Source organism: Betta splendens, chromosome 5, assembly GCF_900634795.4.
Source record: "Betta splendens chromosome 5, fBetSpl5.4, whole genome shotgun sequence".
NCBI classification, from domain to species: domain Eukaryota; kingdom Metazoa; phylum Chordata; class Actinopteri; order Anabantiformes; family Osphronemidae; genus Betta; species Betta splendens.
In genome coordinates, this window is record NC_040885.2 from 20,455,757 (window position 1) to 20,477,569 (window position 21,813).

Consider the following 21,813-nt stretch of genomic DNA (forward strand, 5'->3'; position numbering starts at 1 on the left):
AAAGGCCAGCGACCCACTGAAAAAGGGTTAGCGACTCACTTTTGGGTCCCGACCCACCAGATGAAAATCACTGCTTTAACCTGTGGTTTATTTGACTGGATGCTTCACCAGGTTTCTCCCACTGACTGTACCCACACAAGCCTAGAAAGCTTTGAAGTCCCAAAACAACAGTTTGTGATATGTGAAGAAAATAATAATTAAAAAAAAAAATAAAATAACAGCTCCTCTGTACTTTTTAAACAGTAGATCTGTTTGTCTATTCACAGTTGCTTCAGAAGGTATTTGTACACTTTTTCTTTTGCTCCTTTGCTTCTCTAATGTTCTTCTCAACTAACTTGTCAGTTTCTGGAGGTGGTAGGTTTACAGTGTTTAAAGCTTAGGACATTGTTTTATAACCTTTAACTTCATCTGTAGTGGGTCTGGCTCTGCTCCCTTGACTTGATGATGCTGTTTGTTCACTATTGTTCTTTAACAAACATCTGCGCTTCACAGAAGAGAGTATTTATATTAAGATTATTTCTAAACAGGAGGACCCATTTACTAAATAACTGACTAATGCTGGACTAGGGTTTTGGGGCAAACCTGGGGTCAAGTGCACACCAAACGTTTATTTACTTTTCATTTGCAAACAAATTGAATTGAAAACCAATTATTTTTTTTTAACATTTTTTTATCATTTGCTGGCTCATCACACAAAATTCCAATAAAATACACATTGACAAAATGTGAAAACGGTAATGGGGTCTAAATACTTGATTGACAGAAAAGTACATTAAAAACCATAAAGCATCAGTTAACATGGAAAAGTTAATGTGTTAATGGTCTGAACACAGACGCGCACGCACACGTCTGCCCCTCATCCTACTGTTGCCATGGTTACCAAATGTAGATAATCTGTTCACCGAGTACCACGGATTAGAGCTAGTGTTTATTTTCAGTAAATTCATGAAAACCGTGACCACCTCAGTCATCTTCTCATTTTCACTATGACTGATAACGCATCGTTCTACTTCCTGTTTGTGCGGGAAGTCGGTGAGTAGAAAAAAATCTGTTGAGCTCCGCCTGTCTGCGTCTCTGCGGGATTTGTTTTCCTCCATCCTCTATCCTCCTGCATTGATGTCCCTGCCTGGCTTGGGCGGCCTTGGTGCTCGCTTTGTGGGCTGCAAGTAGATCCGGCGCGTCGGTGCAGGTCGTGGATCATCGTCATGGTGCAGAAATCACGGAACGGCGGGGTGTTTCCCGGAGCGCAGGCCGACCACAAGAAGCTGAAGGTCGGCTTCGTGGGTCTAGAGGCCGGCGGCACCGAGTCCAGCAGGGATGGTGCTCTGCTCATAGCAGGTAAGCATCGAGGCGCGCCGCGGGTGGCTGATGAGTATTCAGGGGGATTTCATCAGGTGGACGATGTGTGTCCACTGTGGAGTATAAACCGTTTTCTACACCAGATTAGAAACATCCAAGTAAGATCAGTGCTGACACAGTATTTGGTCAGTAATTGTTTTATGAGCTCAAACCTCGGGTGTGGTCAAATCAGTGAAGGTAAATGATCCCAGAATCAGGTTACTACAGGAGAAGAATGGGGAACCTTTAATGAGGGGAGGAGACATTTCTCATGATCCAAAGTATCACATCTGGGCCCAGTGGAGCAATTTTCACTTACTGGACAAGAGACAAGTCAAGCAGCATCAAAGGTGTCTTCAGAAAGGAAACTGGATTAAGTGATGTCTGTGGGCTTCAGACTTCGGTCACTTTACAGCAACAAATTTAACGCAAATATTCTGTTTGTTATATTTACAAATGGAAAATGTAAATACTTAGTTAATGGAATTATTGTTGTAGTTGTTGGTTTTGAACCATTGGATTTCCGTTGCAGTTCAAAACACAGGCTGGTGTCTCAGTGAGCCTCAGTTTCTGCTGCAGCATCTACTCATGTTCATTATTGATGGACTGGAGTAATGTATCTGTGCTGGTAGGTGAGGGGGGGGGGGCTCGGCGCCAGCGCAGTAGCGTCTCTGGAGGAAAGAAGCCTCCTAAAAGAAATGCCCTCTACAGACGACTTCAGAACTTCCTGTACAATGTGCTGGAGAGGCCGAGAGGATGGGCGTTCATCTACCACGCCTATGTGTACGTATAGCACCTAAACATAACCTGAAGCTACAACATACTTATTTTGCAAGTGCAGTAAATAGTTTGAAGTAGGTTTAGATTCTTCAATCCTGCGATGTGTGCGCAGGTTCCTGCTGGTGTTCTCCTGCCTGGTTCTGTCTGTGTTCTCCACCATCAAAGAGTACGAGAAGGGATCAGAGGATGCGCTCTACATCCTGGTGAATCACCTGCACATTAAACAGAATCACCAGCTGAACTGCTTGCTAACAGAACTGTGATGTTGTGTGTGACAGGAGGTTGTCACCATTGTGGTGTTCGGGGTGGAGTACATGGTGAGGATATGGGCTGCAGGTTGTTGTTGTCGCTACAGAGGATTGAGAGGACGACTCAAGTTTGCCAGAAAACCGTTCTGTGTCATTGGTGAGTCTGACCAACATAATTTGACGAAAGGTTCTGAAGCGTGATCACGGGATGTCAACTACCAGGTGAACCTACAATTGATGTTAAAGTGTCGACTGCCCATCTCACCTTTTTCTGATCTGTCCCTTTCGTATACTCTCTCTCTCTCTCCCTCTCTGTCTCTTTCTCACCAATCTCTCTTGTTCTCTCAGACATCATGGTATTAATTGCGTCCATCTCCGTTTTGGCTGCGGGCACTCAGGGGAATGTCTTTGCTACGTCAGCAATCCGGTCTCTTAGGTTCCTTCAGATCTTAAGGATGATCCGGATGGATCGACGAGGAGGAACCTGGAAACTGCTGGGATCAGTGGTATATGCTCACAGCAAGGTAAGCTGGGAAACACCTGTCTGTCTTTCTCATAGCTTCCAGGTAAAGAAGACGATGAACCCGACAGGTGTATCATGTGTGAACCCAGTTGGGTCAATTCAATTCAATTCAATTCAATTCAATTCAATTCAATTCAATTCAATTCAATTCAATTTTATTTATATAGCGCCAAATCACAACAAAGTTATCTCAAGGCACTTTACAAAGTAAGGTTTAAGACCTTACACAACTAAACACAACAAATCCCACATACAGCAAGCATTTAATTTGACAGCAACAGTGGAGAGGACAAACTCCCGAGAGAGAGAAAAGCACAGCAACAAAAACAAGCAACAACAGAGCACAGGCAGGTTGGATCAGGGACTGGACACAGGCAGGATGCTTTGATCTGCAGCTGCTGAGTCCAATGATACTTGTACCTGTAGGTGAGGACAGAGTGGAGGACAGAGTGGAGGACAGAGTGGAGGACAGAGAGGAGGACAGAGAGAGAGAGAGAGAGAGAGAGAGAGAGAGAGAGAGAGAGAGAGAGAGAGAGAGAGAGGAGAGAGAGAGAGAGAGAGAGAGAGAGAGAGAGAGAGAGAGAGAGAGAGAGAGAGAGAGAGAGAGAGAGAGAGAGAGAGAGTTATTAGTTGAAAAGCTAAAAAGCTCTGCCTCCCGTTCTACATTTAAACACTCTAGGAACCACAAGTTAGCCCAGCGCTCTGAGAACGAAGCGTGCTGCTAGGGAGCATAAGGAACTATGAGCGTCCTTTAAGATAAGCGAGGAGCTTTATCATTGAGAGTACTATGTACGGGTTGAGTAATGAGGAATTTAATTCTATCCTACATTTTTACAGGCAGCCAGTGCAGAGAAGCTAATGTAGGAGAAATGTGATCTCTCTTTCTAAGTCCTGTCAGAACTCTGGCTGCAGAATTTTGAATAAGCTGTAGGCTTTTTAAGGAGCTGTTAGGACGTCCTATGAGTAAGCAGTTACAGTAGTCCAGCCTAGAGGTAACAAATGCATGAATCAGTTTCTCTGCATCGCTCTGAGTGAGGATGCTTCTGATTTTAGCTATATTTCTAAGATGGAAGTAGGCGGTTCTGGAGATTTGTTTACTGTATGATGTAAAAGAGAGATCCTGGTCAAAGATGACACCAAGGTTCCTCACAGTAGAATCTGAAGCTAATGTTATGTCATCCAGGGTGGCTATCTGACTCAATAGTGTCTCTCGCAGATTTTTAGGCTCAACAATAAGAATTTCTCATTAACATGAACAAACTGGAATCTGTTCAACAAATAGGATTTAAACCATCCCAATGCTGTTCCTTTAATCCCGATTCTATGTTCTAGTGTCTGTAATAGAATGTGATGATCAATTGTATCAAATGCAGCACTAAGATCTAACAGGACAAGGACAGAAACTAGACCATTGTCCGAAGCTAATAGAAGATCATTAGTGACTCTAACCAGAGCTGTTTCTGTGCTATGATGTTTTCTAAATCCTGACTGAAAATCTTCGTTATTCCCACTCAGGTGGTCAGATAATTGTTTAGCCACGATTTTTTCAAGAATCTTGGAAATAAAGGGTAAATTTGAAATGGGCCTATAGTTGGCTAGTTCCCCAGGGTCCAGGGTTGGTTTTTTCAATAGAGGTTTGACCACAGCCACCTTAAAAGCCTGTGGTACGTAACCTAAATGTAAAGATTGGTTGATTTGATTTAATATGGACGAGCTGATTAAAGGTAGAACTTCTTTGAGTAATCTGGTTGGGATTGGATCTAAAAGACAAGTGGACGACTTGGAAGAGTTGATTATTGAGGTTAACTCCATGAGTTATGGGGAAGAAGCTGTAAGGTAAGACAGAGGATTTGGTAAATTTAAAGTTGATGGATCTAGACAATGCTTTCTGTCATTTGGAAGAGGTCGCTGCTGAATGTTTTTTCTAATGGCGATAATTTTATTAGTAAAGTAGTTCATAAAGTCATTGCTGCTGAGATTTAAGGGGATAGTAGACTCAACACAGCTATGACTCTTAGTCAGCCTGGCTACAGTGCTGAAAAGAAATCTGGGGTTGTTTTGGTTTTCCTCAATTAGGGAGAAATAATATGTTTTTCTAGCAGCACAAAGTGCTTTTTTATATTTTATTAGACTGTCCTTCCATGCAATGCAGTTTACATTTATTTTGTTGGAACGCCACTGTCTTTCTAGTTGTCTGGTCCTGTGCTTTAGGCTGCGGATCTCTAAGTTGTACCACGGAGCTAACCTCCTCTGATTCACTGTCTTCTTCAGAGAAGGAGCCACTGTGTCTAACATTGTACGTAGAGAAGCTGCAGCATCATCTACAAGACAGTCAACCTGTTCATAAGGATTAAGGTGACTGTTCTCTGTGTATCTACAAGACATTGAGGCAAAAGATGATGGAATCATCTGCTTGAATCTGGCAACAGCATTGTCAGATAAACATCTGCTATTGTAACATTTCTTTCCAGCTATTGTAAGGTCAATTATGCTAAATTCAAAACTCATTTAAAGTAACATATTCATCCTGCTGCAGCCAGGTTATAGTGGCTGCAGCAGTCCAAATGGGTCCTTCAGTTGTTCCTCTATTGTGCGCCACTAAGTTAAAGCTTAAACTTTTTTCCTTGTGTTTTGGTGGGTTATGAACTGTTAGATGTGTTGGACTGCATCTGTCTGAACCTGACTCCTGCTGCTACACTTTGAATCAGCTGCAACTGCACAGAGTTGCATTTTGAGAAAGGTTCTGTCACGGAAACACAAAGCAGGAATAACAATGAACCACAGCATCATTGTCATCTGTCAGTTAATGGGTTCTCAGCATGGAGATGTTGGTGCCATCTGCGTGTTTATTAAAGTATACAACTATTTTTTGCCGGAATGTTAGGTCTTACAGTTCGTTTGATGGACCACATTTTCTGCCTTGTGTGTCTCCCCTCCTGCAGGAGCTGATCACGGCCTGGTACATCGGCTTCCTGTGTCTGATTCTGGCCAGTTTTCTTGTTTATTTGGCAGAAAAAGAAGATAACAAACAGTTTGAGACTTACGCCGATGCCCTGTGGTGGGGACTGGTGAGTCCGAAACCCAGCACAAACATACACTTACTGGTCTACCTTTTCAGTCTAACCCAGGTCTAGACCCCTGTTTTACTGCCAATCAAAACAATTGTGTCTTAGGCTCTGTAGCTGATGTTGGCCAGTCTGTTTATATAAATGAAGAGGGTTCAGCATGTGGCCAGTGAGTAAGATTTAGTAAGTAAGCGTTTCTAGGAATGAATCTGACTGTCCACTGACATAAACACAGTGTGAACTGACACTGGAACCAAAACAACAAAAGAGCAAAGTTTGTGCAATCACTAAATAAATAGCTGATTATTGTGGCTTTGTTCCAGTGACTGAGGATATTTCCTGTGACAGTCACTGGTACTTGACAAAAGAGCTGCTCGGTCTCTGTGTCTATCAGATCACCTTGACAACCATTGGATATGGAGACAAGTTTCCCATCACCTGGAACGGTCGACTTCTAGCAGCAACATTTACTCTAATTGGAGTTTCATTCTTCGCTCTGCCTGCTGTGAGTCTCTAAAACCAGAATCTAAACTTACCTGCACCTGGATCATCACACTAACCTGTTTTCCTTTTTACATGTAAATATCTCCAGGGCATCCTGGGTTCTGGTTTTGCTCTGAAGGTTCAGGAGCAGCACCGACAGAAGCACTTTGAGAAGAGACGAAACCCAGCAGCTGGACTTATTCAGGTGAAGCAAAAGCTTAACTCAGCTCAGCAAAAATAAACATTTCTACAACACTGGAAACAAGCCTGACTTATCGAGCTGTCACTGAGTGAGAGGAGGTCGCCGTCCATCACAGGGCCCCACATACAGACGACAGCCAGAGGATCATGAGGATGAGTGAGTGAATTAAGTGGAAGCATTGGATGTGTGTGTGTGTCTACAGGCAGCATGGAGGGTGTATGCTACGAATTTGAGCCGAACAGATTTGACTTCAACCTGGGATTATTACGAGAGGACAGTGTCTGTGCCCATGTACAGGTGAGACTCAGTCTGTACGCCAATGTTTTTCACGTTTGTGTCAGGGACTTTTATATACTGTATTGATATAATTTTTTCTATCTATGTGTCTCCAGGCTGATTCCTCCTCTCAACCAGCTGGATTTATTGAGGAACCTCAAGAACAAGTCTGGACTCTCTTTCAGGTCAGAACACAGAAAAAATGTTTTTGCTAACTGTTTTGTGCCTTATTTGACAAATGGACAAAGAGAAGGTCTTTTCACAAAACAACTTGACTTGAACTGTAACATGAGTTCAGTGGCCACAGCTGTCACCAGGCTATGACTTACCTTGGGTTTGAGTATTGATCTCTTTAGTGAATGTTGTAAAAGATATTTAAGGACTTGTTTAAAGGTCAAACCCATCTGTTATTATAATTTGTGACTCTGATTATGCAGCAGATTCCAAAGTTTGAGTCAGATTGTGAGACTACTGTGATACATCATCTAACAGAGATGAATAATGAATAATGGCTCATTGAAACATTTGTGTTGGTGAGAGATCATCTGTGCTGCAGTGGGATCAGCCAAACACTGGGTGAGTCTGGTGTCACCTGCATTTCAGGAAAAGACGTTTCCTGATGGAAAGTTATTCTCAAATGCCAGTATAACCCTGGACAATGATACGTTCAAGATTCAAAAATCTTTCATTCATCCCAGAGGGAAATTGTTGTGCGCATATTGATAGATGTCAAAGGAAGTATGGGGAAGAAAATAACAACACATATGGTGTTGTCTAGGATCGAGAGGAGTTTGACCAGCATTCTCCTCTCAGCTACAGCATGTAGGTATGTATGTTTAGCTTGTAATTGACATACATAGGTTGAGGGGGGGAGGCCGTAACCCAATTTAGGAGTAGGGGTGGGGAGTTCCTCCGCTTCTTGAATGCCTCACGTGAATCGCGTCTGATCTCACGTGACAAGCAACTAATCAGGTTAAACGTAGTGCCACATACTGTACAACCAGTGCTTGCAGATTCAAGTTCAGTAACACTGGAACTACCACACAGATCAGTCGTAAGAACGTTGATTGCCACTGAACAAAGCGATTTGAATTGGAATTGACCAGGTGTGCCTGGGTCTGTGTGCGTTAACAGTTTTATTTCTCCACCAAATTAAGAGCTGGGAAACGTTTTCCATTTTTTCCTTAAAACAAGAAAAGGGAAATGGCTTTAAATCCATCTCTTTGTCTGGTTGTGAAAACTATTTTCAGCTGGTTTATTGGTTTTTAGAACAGGGCTTTGAATAAATTCCGATTTTTGCTCATATCAGGAGAAACAAGAAAACAGATGTGTTTTGTATTTTCTCTTTTGAACAATTTAACCAGAAGACGGCTCGATTTCAGTATGATAACATCTGGAAAGGAACATAAAAACCTATTTCTTAATTTGCGAGTGACCACCGGCTTCCTGCCGTAGTTGTACTCCATTTCAAATTAAGAGTCTCACTCTTGTACCGGCGTGTTTGGACACATTAACAGATCCTCTAGTTCTAAAACTGGCAGACCTTGTTCATAAACATAGTTCTGCCCATTACACTACTAAAAGTAAAGAAAGGTTTAACAACAGCGGTGTCCCTGATTAACAGCATACTCGAAACATCGTTCAGAATCACACAATAAATAAAAATGAAAATAATGTGAGTTACGATTTCTTTTGTCCGTGTACCTTTTGTTCAATTGATTTTTTGTTAAAGTCAAAAAATGAAAAAACTAGATAAACTAACTTTTTAAAGTTATATTGAATTTTTAAACACTGTCTTCAAATTCAAATCGTTTTTTATTTTTACACTTTACTGAATCAAGGCCATTAGCAACTTCTTTTTACACTTTACTGAATAACTGCCATTAGCAACTATGGTCAAATCTTCGATGTATGACAGAGAAATGGAAGGCTACATCATATTTGGTGGAAATAAATGTGTGAGGCTGGAGCAGACCATGGCCCACAGCCAACATAGGGTCAGTTTATTACGCTGCTGAAGGGGAACCGATGCAGATCAGCAGGACCTGCTCTGACCCTTTAGTGTCTGCTAGGCCCGTGGGTTCAATGAGTGTGGAAACTCAGTGACGTTTGGAGTTCATGGAGAACTGTGACGCATTTTCTGAGCTGAGCGAAAATAAATCCAAGCTGACTTCATTCTCCAGATAATTGTCAGGACGATCAGCACGTTCAAGAGACTTGAACGTCTTGTTGGACTGGAGATCAATTAGTTCCACCTACGGCTCCTCTGGTGTAGTTAAGAGTCTGGTAATTGGATCAGTACCAGTTGAAGAGACTTTTCTAAATCAGAGAGCTGAGAGGATCTGTGCAGATCATCCTGTGATTTGCTTATTTCTCTGTACTTCGTGTCACCTCTTTCTGTGGCTAATATGGGGAAATGAGCTTAATAAGTGCCTAACAACAATATTACAAGCTTGCTTTGTGACTCTTAGCAGTCACTACCAGATATAAGGTGATAGTATTTTTTCAACACCGTAAATACGTAGCGGCAACAAACCTCAATAACTAGAAGTGGTGGAATATGCTTATCGTCAGTCAGTGTGGTGGAAATTTTCCATAAAGAAGTAGATGAGAGAGTTGTCCTTTTGTGCGATTTATTGAAATAATAAAGAAAATAAAAATAATGGGGAAAGCAAATAAAAAGCATGGATGTTGATCGTGCACATCAACAAACCAAAAACCAGCTGGGGAGATCAGTGCACACACCACGAAGGTGTGATGCAAAGAGCCTACGATCCTCAAGTTGCTTCTGCCTTTTAACACCTTTCTCTGGCTCTGGTGGAATGTCTCTCTGCAGCAATGGAATTGTTTGCGCCACCTTATCTCGCTGTGAGTGAGAATGTTTGCTTTCTCACTTCTGCATCGTCATGTCTTGTTATCCAAAGGAAGGAACACCGAGCTTCCAAGACAAGATGCATTCGTTTTACCAGCCTTGGGTCTGGTGGGGAGTCAGATAGAATGGAGCCAGAGTCCGGGTGTAAAAGACAAACATATATCATAAATTATTAGTCAGTCAAATGGAACATCAGATGTTTAGATTTGATGTACGTCAGGGCGCAAGAGATTATTTGTTTGTGTAAGAATGTTCAGTTCAGTATTGCAACTAACCAGCACATGACGACTGTGTTGGATAAGAAACAGCACAAGGCAAAACTTTTCCATTACAGTCAGTCAATCAGCCAGTCAGCAAATTGACCTGAATAACTATCTAAATTACCAAAAAAGATAATACAAAATAAAAAACATAAAATAAACCTAAATTATGCCAACATAAATGTATATAAACTTAAACTTACAGAATGGCTCCTGCAACTACTTTGTGTATATAAATATGGTACCATCTGCAAGCAACCTGTTCAATTGATTATTTATCCTTTCCAAACACCTCCAAGAGACAAGTCTGATCTTGTTTTCTAGGCCAGATCTATGGCAACAACCATCAACCAAGATTAATTTATGTTATATGTGTATAAAACCTGCTTCTTGGAAATTCACATCAACATCAGATCTGGACTTTCACTTGGTCAGATTTTAAATGTTCCTGTTTCACAGTTTAGCGTTGAGTGTAGAAACTAAAAATATATTCTTTGAAATGAACAAATCACTGATGTCAGAATCTCAGTAAGTTAAAACTGTGTGTGTCTGTATCTGACTACAGGAAGGATGTTCAGCCTGAACCATCTCCCAGGTAAGTGTCTAGTTCTAGTTCTGAAGTCTTGGTCCTTGTTTTGCACCACATATTTATGTTCAGTTTGGGAATAGAACTTCACTTTGGTACCATCCTACTTGTGTAGTCCTATATCCATCGAACTGAATGTTCTGTTAATGAGCGCTTGACTTATCATTGCATTGTTTTGTTCCGTTATGTTATTGGTGAGGAACTGGACCGTTAGGACCCCCTCCTTCGAAGCAAACAAACTCATCATGTAGTCCACTTTCATTAACTTCTCATGAGCACCTGCTTGTTTGTTTGCTGGCCCGAGTCGCTGAATCACCCGAGATCTCAAAACAAGAGGGAGGGGTGGGGGTCAGGGGAGGGGGCTGGTGTCTGTCTGCTTCGTTCTGGCATATGGCGCACAGGACACGCCGCTTAAAAGCAGGCACTTATTTACAGACGCAGACAAACAAGATAGTTAGGTCGCCTCTTTGAAAAAACGGCAGTAGTACGGAGCAGTAAAAATTCAACCAATGTATCGATATTTTTGTTGGGAAATCAATGAATATCAGTACTACCGTTGGTATCGATATTATTGATATTAGGATCGATCCGCCCACCCCTAACAGTTAAAGCAGTAAGGGAGTTAAGAGAGCATAAATTCGGCCATCAGAAACGATAATAAAGGTTTAACAATCAACAATCAAAAAGAAGGGCTGACAAAAAATGATTTTTTAACAGAAAGGTCTGTTTATTCACGGAGCTTCCTTTAAAGTATAAAGCACTATGTGCTGCTAGACAGCCAGCGAACAGAATAAAAAATGTCCACACAAGGCAATCGTTTGTGGCATCATATTGCAAGTTGTATAACATGAGTTTCTCCGTCTTACTGCTGAGATAATTTTACAAACGAGGAAAATAGGTCAAAGATACGCTATTTGACGAGAGCGGTAAGAGCGCCCACTCAAAGATCCATATGTGGAGCTCTCACTCTGACAGGTTTACAAAACCTATCTTTGAACACTTTTCCTCTTCACCTAAAAGGTGTCACACTCTAAATTTAATAGCGTAGCTTTTTTACTATTGAAAATTAAATGAATGTAATTTTGACTGAATACTGATACCTTATCATCAAAACAAATAACTAATAATGCAGCTAGATTCAAACTCACAACCTCTTGTTTTCAACCTCGCGCTCTTACCAACTGCACCAGCTAGCCAACATAAAAGGTAGTGATTAGTACTATTAATAAACTGTAGGGCCCGACTGCAAGTTTTCTTTATAGGGCCAATAACTGCCAGCGGCACCTCTGGACACTAGACCTGGGAATATGCGCAGTTGTTTTTAGTTCTTTTAAATCCTTTAGGCACTTTCCTTACAGACACGTCCTTGCCTGATGTGCTTCAGAATCACCTAACACCCTCAGCTGTGAGGTTTGTCAGGGCTCAGTGTCAGGACTGGCAGGAGATAGGACCCAAATGCACAGCTCTGATTACAGGACTTCAGTAAAATGAGTCTTTAATGGAGACAGGTCCAGACCACAGGCCAAACGTGGTCAGACAAGCAATAGTCAAAACAGTAAATCCGAAGCACTGGCAGAGGTACCGACAAGGGTTAGGCAAAGGCAAGGTCAGGAACAGGCACGTGCAAAACCGGCAGGACTTACTGGGTGTGGGAATGCTAACAGATAAGAACCACGTGTAGAGATCAGACAATCTGTGGTGAGTACTGGAGCTAGATAGGTAGAGATACAAAGAAAACAGACAGCATTAACCCTGTCGTGTTGTCAGTATATTGGCTTCCAGTCAACAGTCAGACTGAATTACATTTTTAAAAGTACTAAAATCCCAATGTCTGGATCAGATGCCTTATTTCTGTCTTGTTCTAAAGTTTCCCTATAGTTTAAGAAGAGTGTCTGTAAACCAACAGTAGCCTCAACTCTATTACTATGTATACAACACAAAGTACATATATCATATTTATGTTATGGCTGTAAATTTCAAAGTTTTGCTTAGCACAACAGTTTTTGTTATGTTGGAGATACTATTTATGGGTATATATAATTATATTATAGATAAAGAAACAAGTGATCTGGTAAAATATCTCTCTATCTGCAGTCAGAAGGTTAGTCTTAAGGAGAGGGTCTTCTCATCTCCTCGCAGTTCAGGAACCAAAGGGAAAGGTTCTCCTCAGAATGGTAAGTGTCACAACCTCTTGTTTATGTCGGGCGGTTTACAATAAGACATGTCGACAGAGATTTGAGTTTCTCAAGATTCTGAAGAAGCCCAAACTCTCTGCTCGTCCACCACTAAGTAGTGATCACACCGACCTCCTGTATCACAGCCTGGTCCAGTTACAGCAGACCCGATGTCAAAGTGTGAGTTATCCGTACTGCAACTGTTTTAAATCTTACCACCTTACCTGTTTGGCATCTACAGTGCCTCAAAGACCCAGACTGTCAGACTCTGGGATGTATTATGCCATAGCCACCAGAGAACTGAATGGGTCTGTGATAGGGCCTGGGTTTGAATCTTGAATCCTAAAACCAGACCTACATATGTAAAAGGTTCCCAGTGGCGTATGCTGTTTGTGTCGGGATTCACAAAGACTTGGTTTGTGCTTGTGCTGCTTAACTCTCCCTTTCCTGTCGTAGTTCCTTCTGCCGTCCCTGGTGTTACTCCTGGTGTCAGTGCTAGTCCCAGTTTGGGTCCTGGTGTTCCTGGCGGCCCTGTCCAAGCCCTGCGACGTTCCCCTAGCATAGATCCCAATCTGGAGGAGAGTCCCAGTAAGGTTCCAAAGAGTTGGAGCTTCGGAGAACGCAGCAGAACTCGGCAGGCCTTCAGGATCCGGGGAGCTGCCTCTCGCCAAAACTCTGAAGGTGAGCTTTAGTCACGTTTCCTGCAGGCAGAACTCAGTGACTCAGTGCTTTCAGGTCAATGCTCCTCAATTAGGAAACAATGCAGTTCCGTAACATGGCTGCAGACTGCTGTGTTTATATGGCTCCCCAGGTGACTTTCTTGCTGTCTGGGCTAGGGTTATACACACCGTGTGGTGTGTATAAGCTCAAGTGTAATATTACTATATATTTTGAATTACTTCAAATTCATCATTAAATGTAACTTGTTGCTTACATGGAGGTGGTTTAAAAAGATGAGACGGAATTTTTCTGCCCAGATGTAAACAAACCACAGTTTGGAATAAAAGCTGTAGGGAGGCACGTGTCCAGGGAGCTTCCTCATCTACACAAAACACACACAGTAAATAGAACCAAAAAAAGTAAATAAAACCATAATGAGATAACAAAATACAGGATGCCAAATCTAAACGTTAGGGGACAGGAAGAGGAGAGGCTCGTCAGAGGACAAAACAACTCTTATCATTATCCAGCAACAAGTGTTGTCTATTAAAGTCTATTGGATTCATCACACGTACATATACTGCTTCCAGTCTTTGCAGGGAACTTCACATCTGTAGACCTTGTTTGATGATGAGTGTGATGCTCCTCTGATGAAGGTTTGTCCTCCTCTGTCTCCTCCTTAGTGCTGATAGAGATGCAGGATGAAGAGTTCAGACAGAAGAGCTCCCCAGGTCAGCGCGCGCACGCGCACACTCACACTCACACACACGCAAAAGTTTTTACATCTAGGTGGGGACTCATCATTAACATAATTCCTTTCCTAGCCCCTACCCCTAACCATCACAACTAAAGGCACATATCAAACCTTTGCTGTAATCCAAACTCAACCGGCCAAATGTCCCCACGTTGTCAAAATGGCCTCAAAAACAAGGTACACACACCTGCTCTGTGGTGTGAGTATGAAAGACTAAAAAATAAAATTTGGTATCCTAAATAAAAAATTTAATAACAATCAATCAAAAAATAAATTTACAGTTGAACTGAACTTGTTTGCATTTAAAAATATAAGAAATAATCAAAAGAATAATATTTTGTTAACACCACCTCTGTGAGTTTTTACCCTGGACAGATTTAAAATGTATTGGATTGCTACAGTGATCCAACGCAATTAACAGGTAACTAATGCCTAAATAACCACAACCCTGAATCCTGACTAAGCCTTGATTAAACCCAGACTAAGACTAGACTAAGCCTCCACTAAAACTAGACTAAACCTAGACTAAGATCTTATGAATCCCTGAATAAACCTTGATTTAGCCCTGACCCTGAAGAATCCCTCACTAAACTCAGACTACACCCTGACTAAGCCATGATTAAACACTGACAAATCCCTGACGAGTCCCTGAATAAACCCAGAATAAGCCCTAATTAAGACCTGACCTCCTCAACTAATCCTAACTAAACCACAATTAAGCCCCAACCTTGACTAAACACAGACTTAGCCCTGCTTGTTTTACATTTTGACTGTTTATTTACATACAAGCTTTGGGAGAAGCTGGATTACAAAAAAATTCTGACCCTGACCGAACACGAAAACATGGCGAATGACTGATCATGTGTTAATTGAAATGATGAGGCTGGTGGTGTTGCAGAAGCAAGCCTACCGGGAGAGGATATGGCTGATGACAACAAGAGCTGCCACTGTGAGTTCGTCCCTCAGGATCTGACCCCCGGGATCAAGGTCACCATCAGAGCCATCTGGTACGAACTGATTCATTCACTAAATAATTTGATTAGTTTTCCATCAGTCACCGCTTTATTCACTTTTATTTGCTGCTTATTATGCATTTAATCATTGAGTTTTATTCACATACATTTTTTTGTTTATTCATTTGTGCTCACCCAGGGTCAAAGGTCACCATCAGCAGTTGGGTAAGACCAGTTAGTCTTACATCCAGGTAGTTTCATGGTTTCTTGCTGTTTCGATGTCTCAAACATTCCTTTGTTTTTACTATCCTATAATCCTTTTTGGTGTTTGGTTCCTGCACCCTCTTCTGCAGCTATATCCATATTCTTTAGAACCAGGTTTTAGATGAGCTGCACAGGAAAGCATAATAACACCCTAACACTGACTCATGTCCCAAAAACAGTTGGAATAGTCCGGGTCAGATAAATGACAAATTAAAAATTACAGAACACAAATATGCAATTGTAGAGTTCTATAGAAAACCCACAATTCCCACTGAACAGCATCAGGAGACAGCGTGGATAAAAAGAACCAGCAGAACCAGTCTAAGGGTGGGTGGCCAACTGCTTCAACAAGGCAGAATACAAGGCAACAACAGCATGTGGCAAACAAAACACAGGCAGCTTGTTTGGGCCAGCAACTGCACTGACGTACGTCAAGTGTGTCTTTAACTGTAGAGAAATATAAATAAAAGATAAATGTAGAGCGGGTATCTGCCCCAAACCTGCTTTGACATGACTTGGGTGGGATCAAGTTGAACATAGTCACTTTGGGTCTGAGTGCGCGGGTGGGTTTCAGTCTCTAACCCAAGTTGCTGGTTGTGTCAGTTCTGAGGAGCTCAAGCAAGAGCTCCAGTGATTACTGAGCATTGGTTCAGAGGTTTTCTGTCTAACGGTTTTCCACAGTCAATCTGTAATGGTCAAACACTACAATGTTTGTAAAACGATATTTCTGTTGGTTTGCCTTTGCAGTGTCCCATAAATGTAGAATACTGTACATTCTCTTGGAAGCCCCAACCTTTAGATCCTCTTGACAGGGCTCACGATATACACCTTATCCTTGCAGAGGGTCAAATTAGATTATGTAACTCCTAAGCGATGCTTCAGATCTGTTGTTTACCCCTATTATTGATCTTTATCTGGGCAATAACATATATAATAAAACTTTAGCTAGTAATTAGATGTGATTGTGTAGATGTGTTCGAATTCTCATTTTTTATCTCCCTACCTTCTTGTGTGTAACTGTGACAGCAATCAAACTGTGTGCAAAATAATTTCTCTTTGGGATTAATAATGTTTTTTTAAATCTTGAATCACAAATCCCCTATGAAAACAACAACAAAGACCGAGACATTGCCCGGTATGGCACAGCCGGAGCCCCACCCTGGAGCCAGGCCCAGGGTTGGGGCTCACATGCGGGCGCCTGGTGGCCGGGCCTGTTCTCACAGGGCCTGGGCTGGGCACAGCCCAAAGGAGCGACGTGGGACCTTCCTCAGGTGGACCCACCATCCACAGGAGGAGCTGTAGGGGTCAGTGCTCATTGGATTGGGCAGTAGTCTAGGCGGGAGCCTCGGCGAGCCAATCCCTGGATAACTAATCTGGCTATTAGGACATGGAATGTTACGTCACTGGGGGGGAAGGAACCTGAGTTTGTGCAGGAGATTAAGCGGTACGGCTAGAAATAGCCAGGCTCACCTCCACACATAGCCTGGGCTCTGGAATCCAACTCCTTGGAGTGGCTTGACTCTCTTCTACTCTGAAGTTGCCTGCGGCGAGAGGTGGCGGGCTGGTGTGGGCTTGCTCATAGCTCCCCAGCTTAGCTGCCATGCGTTGGCGTTTTCCCCAGTGGGCGCCTTCGGATGGGGAATAGGTCACTGCCGTTTGCGCTTACTGGACAAACAGTAGTGTGGAGTACCCGGCCTTCTTGGGAAGGAAAGGAGGCTGGGCTTGGCAGGCCCAAACGTATTGTAAGGGTGTGTTGGGAATGTCTGGCTGAACCCTCTGTCAGAGGGACCTTTAACTCACACCTCCGAGAGAGCTTTGATCAGATTCCGAGGGGGGTTGAAGACATAGAGTCTTAGTAGACCATGTTCTCCGCCTCTATTGTCAACGCGGCACTTCGGTGCTGTGGAAGCAGGGTCTGGTGCCTGTCGTGGTGGTAATCCCAGAACCCAGTGGTGGACGCCGGAGGTAAGGGATGCCATCAAGCTTAAGAAGGAGTCCTGTCAGGTCTGATTGACCCGTGGGACTCCTGAGGCAGCTGATGGGTACCGACAGGCCAAGCGTGTTGCAGCTGGTGCCGTTGCGGTGGCAAAAACTCTGACGGGAAGCAGTCCTTCACCAACTCTGTTTTCAGAGGATGTGGGGAGCTGTTTATGTTGACTGGGGATGTTTTTGGATGGTGGAAGGAGTACTTTGAGGACCTCCTCAACCCCCTTGACATGCCTTCTGTTGAGGAAGCAGAGGCGTGGATTCAGAAGTGGACATGCCCATCACCCAGGCTGAGGTCAACGAGGTAGTTTGTAAGCGTGTCGGTGGCAGGGCAGCGAGGGTGGATGAGATCCATCCTGAATATCTCAAGTCTCTGGATGTTGTGGGGCTATCTTGGGTGACATGCCTCTGCAACATCGCGTGGACGAGGGGGACAGTTCCTCTGGACTGGACAACCAGGGTGGTTGTCCCTCTTCACAAAAAGGGGGACAGGAGAGTGTGTTCCAACTATAAGGGGATCACACTTCTCAGCCTCCCCAGGGTCTCTGCCACGGTACTGGAGAGGAGAATTCTGCCGATAGTCAAACCTCGGATTCAGGAGGAACAATGTGGTTTTTGGCCTGGTCGTGGAACGCTGGACTAGCTTTATACCCTTAGCAGGGTGCTTGAGAGTTTGTGGGAGTTTGCCCAACCCGGTCTACATGTGTTTTGTGGACTTGGAGAAGGCATTCGACCGCGTCCCCCGTAGCATCCTGTGGCGGGTGCTCCGGGAGTATGTAGTCCAAAGCTCTTTGCTAAAGACTGTTCGGTCTCTGTACAACCGGAGCAGGAGCTTGGTTCACATTGCCAGCAGTAAGTCAGACCTGTTCCCGGTGCATGTTGGACTTCAGCAGGGCTACCCTTTGTCACCGGTTCTGTTCATTATTTTTATGGACAGAATTTCTAGACGCAGCTAGGGGCCGGAGGGGGTCTGGTTTGGGGACCACAGGATTGCGCGTTTGCTTTTTGCATTCATGAGCTTTGGGTCATGACCAAAAAGGCAAGATCATGGATACCGTAGGGTGGCTGGGTGCTCCCTTAGAAATAAGGTGAGGAACTCTGTCACCCGAGTTGCTGCACCTCCACATTGAAAGGAGCCAGGGCATCTGGCATCTGGTTCGGATGCCTCCTGAACGCCTCCCTGGAAAGGTGTTCTGAGCATGTCCCACCGGTAGAAGACCCAGGACATGCCGGGGACTATGTATCTCTGCTGGCCTGGGAATGCCTTGGGGTCCCACCAGAAGAGCTGGAGGAAGTGTCTGGGGAGAGGGAAATCTGGAACTTTTTGCTCTGACTGCTGATCCTGTGAACCGGCCCCGGAAAAGCGGTTGAAAATGGATTGATGGAATCTTAAATATTGGTTATAGATAATCCAGACCCACATTCAGACAAATTTATAGATCTGTCAGGTTTATTTAGTCTATGAGGACTATCCAGACTATTTGTTGGATTTTTCTATAGGTCTTTGAAACCATTTCAGTCCAGTCAGAATCTGACTTCCCGTTTCCTGTGTCACAGCATCATGCGTTTTATGGTGTCAAAGAGGAAGTTTAAGGAGAGCCTTCGTCCCTATGATGTGATGGATGTGATAGAACAGTATTCAGCTGGACACCTGGACATGCTGGCCCGCATCAAGAACCTTCAGTCAAGGTAAGACACCTGACCCAGACCCGTTTGAACGCTGACTTATGTGATGTCAGTGTAATGCTATCTGCTGATTGGCAGGGTGGATCAGATTGTTGGCAGAGGAACGCCAATTGCTGACAAGGACCGGCCCAAAGCAGCCAATGAGGAGGTTCCTGAGGACCCCAGCATGATGGGGCGGCTGGGAAAGGTGGAGAAGCAGGTAACCAATAACAACTAGTTTGTCATAAAAAAAGACCTAATGAAATGCTTCCATAGAATTATTGGTTACTTGCTTTTACCCGCTTTACCTGTAGTGATTGATGATGACTGACTGCTCGATTCCTCAGGTTCTGTCTATGGAGAGAAAGCTGGACTTCCTGGTCAACATCTACATCCAGCGAATGGGGATTCCTCAGTCTGAAACCAATGCATACTTTGGATCTAAGGAGCCAGACCCGGCCCCACCATACCATAGTCCAGTAGATCACCTCGAGAAGAGCCAATCCATCACTAAGATCCTGCAGTCAGTGTTATCACAGTGTTACTGGGCTGGACCCGGACTAGAATCAGAGTATTTCTGTAATGAAGATGGACAAAGTGCTCAGAAAAAATCACCTATTAAACCCAAAGGTCCTCAAATTTGGGGACCCTGGGGTTTGTGTTTTTTTTGTGGAAAAATTTTACGTCATAAAAAAATGCATAAAACGCTTGGGGCTCATAGGGTTACTATAAACTAATGAAGCTTTAGTTTTTTATTGGCACTTAAATTACAGTTTAGGAAACGGTGTTCAAGGACGGTAAATCTCTCACAGAATTAGGTTCATTTTGGACAATGTGTTTGTCTAACCTGACCCTAATTTAGTGACTTCAGACGAAATGAAGTGGATGAAAGATGAATTACACATCAAACAAGCTTGACACTTTAAGCTTGATTGATGTTTAATTCATCTTTCATCCATCCTAATAATGTGAACCTGCTCTTGTGTCACTCAGGAAACACTGAATGTGTTATTTCAGCCTTTTGCTACAACATCAAATTACTGTTACATAACACGTTATCAGCGATGCTTTACCGCCCAACCTCTAGTCCGCAGGACTAGAAGCAGACCACAGCCAGTACTGGGTCAGACACATCTGTAACTGTTGCTGATGAAAAATGTTGTCTTTCCAGGGTGTTGCCTGGTGACCATGTAGAGAAGACCCGTGTGACGAAGATGGTCCGCTCCAGCAGCTCCACCGGACACAGGAACTACAATGCCCCCACCTGTCCCCCCTCTACCTCCTGGCAGCCAATCAGCTCCCAGCTCCACCAGCAGCCTCTGGCTCAACGCAGCCATGGCAACACTCCTAGTCCAGTAGGAGATGCATCACTGGTGCGACTTCCACCTCCACCAACAGGAGAGAGACATGGTGGGAATCGATCAAACCGTCACAGTGTTGGAGACCGAGGGGGCGGAGACAGACCAGAGAAGAGAAGTGAGGGAACCAATGAGGCTGCGGCAACAAAGGAGGTGAAACCATCTAGTGATACCTCCATCTCCCTCCAGTCAGTGGACCACGAGGAGCTGGAACGCTCCATCAGTGGATTCTCTACCTCCCAGTCTAGAGAGAACCTAGATTTTCTCAACAATGGATTCTACACACCAGCCTCCAACCTAGGAGACCTCCAAACAGGCAGCACTGCTCGCTGTGCAACTGTCAGGCCGTACATCGCTGAAGGGGAGTCAGACTCTGACTCAGAACTCTGTGCCCCCTCACCACACACAGAGCAGGCCTGGACTGGAACCAAGTAGATCAAGTTTAAACTTGATCTACATATCTGGAGCTGGACATTTAGAGTGAAGAATCATGGGAACTGTTGTCACCACTGTCACACAAAAATGTTTTCAGATTTGTCTTGATTGGTTCATAGCTTAGATACTAGCTTGTTGCTATGTTAACAGGCTCAGAGGAATGTTGTTTAATTTCCAAAAATAGTAACTGACATGTTACCATAGCAACAGATAGCAATGCTAAGGACCTAAAGCATTTAATTTTTGTCAGGCCAAAAATGTGAATCTTATTTGAACAGGTTTAAATTAGCTGCCACTTATTAGCTATGGATGTGTAACAGGCTATGGAGAAGCTATTAAGAACTCTGCTGTTGATACTACCAGGCTAATACTAACAACATACAACAATTTAATCCTGACAGACTTCCTGCCAAGGTATGGTTACTGAACCAATTTTGATCAATCCCGCACGATGTGAATGTTGATATGTGTTTTATTTTATTGTACCTATCTGTAATGTATATAAATAAATATCAGATTAAGGATGTGTCATAACATTTATCAACATTTATCAGCCTCCGGACAAAATGTTTACACACAGAGATTGTATATTTTAACCTCAACATGAGTTTTCACAAAAAAAAAAACACACACAAAAAAAACACAAAAAGAAGAAACCAATGAGAAAAATACAGACAGACAAAGGGTGATGCAGGTGGAATCTGTGGAGTCAAATTGGGGTCAGATTAGATTTGTGTGAGCGTAACCCGATCTGTGCATCCATAAACCGATCTGTGCGTGCATAACCAGATTTGTACTTGTAGACTTACTGGGGCTATACCATGCTTACACTTAAAATTATGCACAGATCTATAAAAGTCACACTTCATACACATGAGTATGAGCCGTCACGTCTGTTTGATCATTAAATATGATAAAAGTCATCAGTCAG

At 43.3% G+C, this 21,813-nt stretch overlaps 1 protein-coding gene across 9 annotated transcripts; it reads left to right on the forward strand.

Annotated features, from left to right (window-relative positions):
- The first annotated feature begins 883 nt into the window (after positions 1 to 883).
- Positions 884 to 21,416, forward strand: LOC114855076 (potassium voltage-gated channel subfamily KQT member 2). Of its 9 annotated transcripts, XM_055508858.1 has the most exons (20): positions 899 to 1,338; positions 1,971 to 2,121; positions 2,231 to 2,321; positions 2,397 to 2,523; positions 2,715 to 2,890; positions 5,832 to 5,957; positions 6,349 to 6,459; positions 6,547 to 6,642; positions 6,842 to 6,936; positions 7,032 to 7,100; positions 7,694 to 7,741; positions 10,613 to 10,642; positions 12,728 to 12,807; positions 13,264 to 13,488; positions 14,151 to 14,198; positions 15,120 to 15,228; positions 18,982 to 19,113; positions 19,189 to 19,309; positions 19,437 to 19,612; positions 20,261 to 21,416. In XM_055508858.1, the coding sequence occupies exons 1-20, from the start codon at positions 1,206 to 1,208 to the stop codon at positions 20,880 to 20,882; spliced, it is 2,766 nt and encodes a 921-aa protein (XP_055364833.1). In that variant the 5' UTR covers positions 899 to 1,205; the 3' UTR covers positions 20,883 to 21,416. The 9 variants fall into 9 exon arrangements, 5 of the variants coding, with proteins under 5 accessions (XP_055364836.1, XP_055364835.1, XP_055364833.1 ...); XR_008694682.1 differs by lacking the exons at positions 19,437 to 19,612; positions 20,261 to 21,416 and adding an exon at positions 15,374 to 15,399 and having other exon boundaries at positions 884 to 1,338; positions 15,123 to 15,228; XR_008694681.1 differs by lacking the exons at positions 19,437 to 19,612; positions 20,261 to 21,416 and adding an exon at positions 15,374 to 15,399 and having other exon boundaries at positions 885 to 1,338.
- Positions 21,417 to 21,813: the final 397 nt, after the last annotated feature.

Coding starts and splice junctions, on each gene's coding strand:
- LOC114855076 (XM_055508858.1), top strand. CDS start 1,206: ATGGTGCAGAAATCACGGAACGGCGGGGTGTTTCCCGGAGCGCAGGCC. Junction 10,643..12,727: donor CAGCCTGAACCATCTCCCAG/GTAAGTGTCTAG, acceptor CTCTATCTGCAG/TCAGAAGGTTAGTCTTAAGG. Junction 14,199..15,119: donor CAGACAGAAGAGCTCCCCAG/GTCAGCGCGCGC, acceptor GTGGTGTTGCAG/AAGCAAGCCTACCGGGAGAG.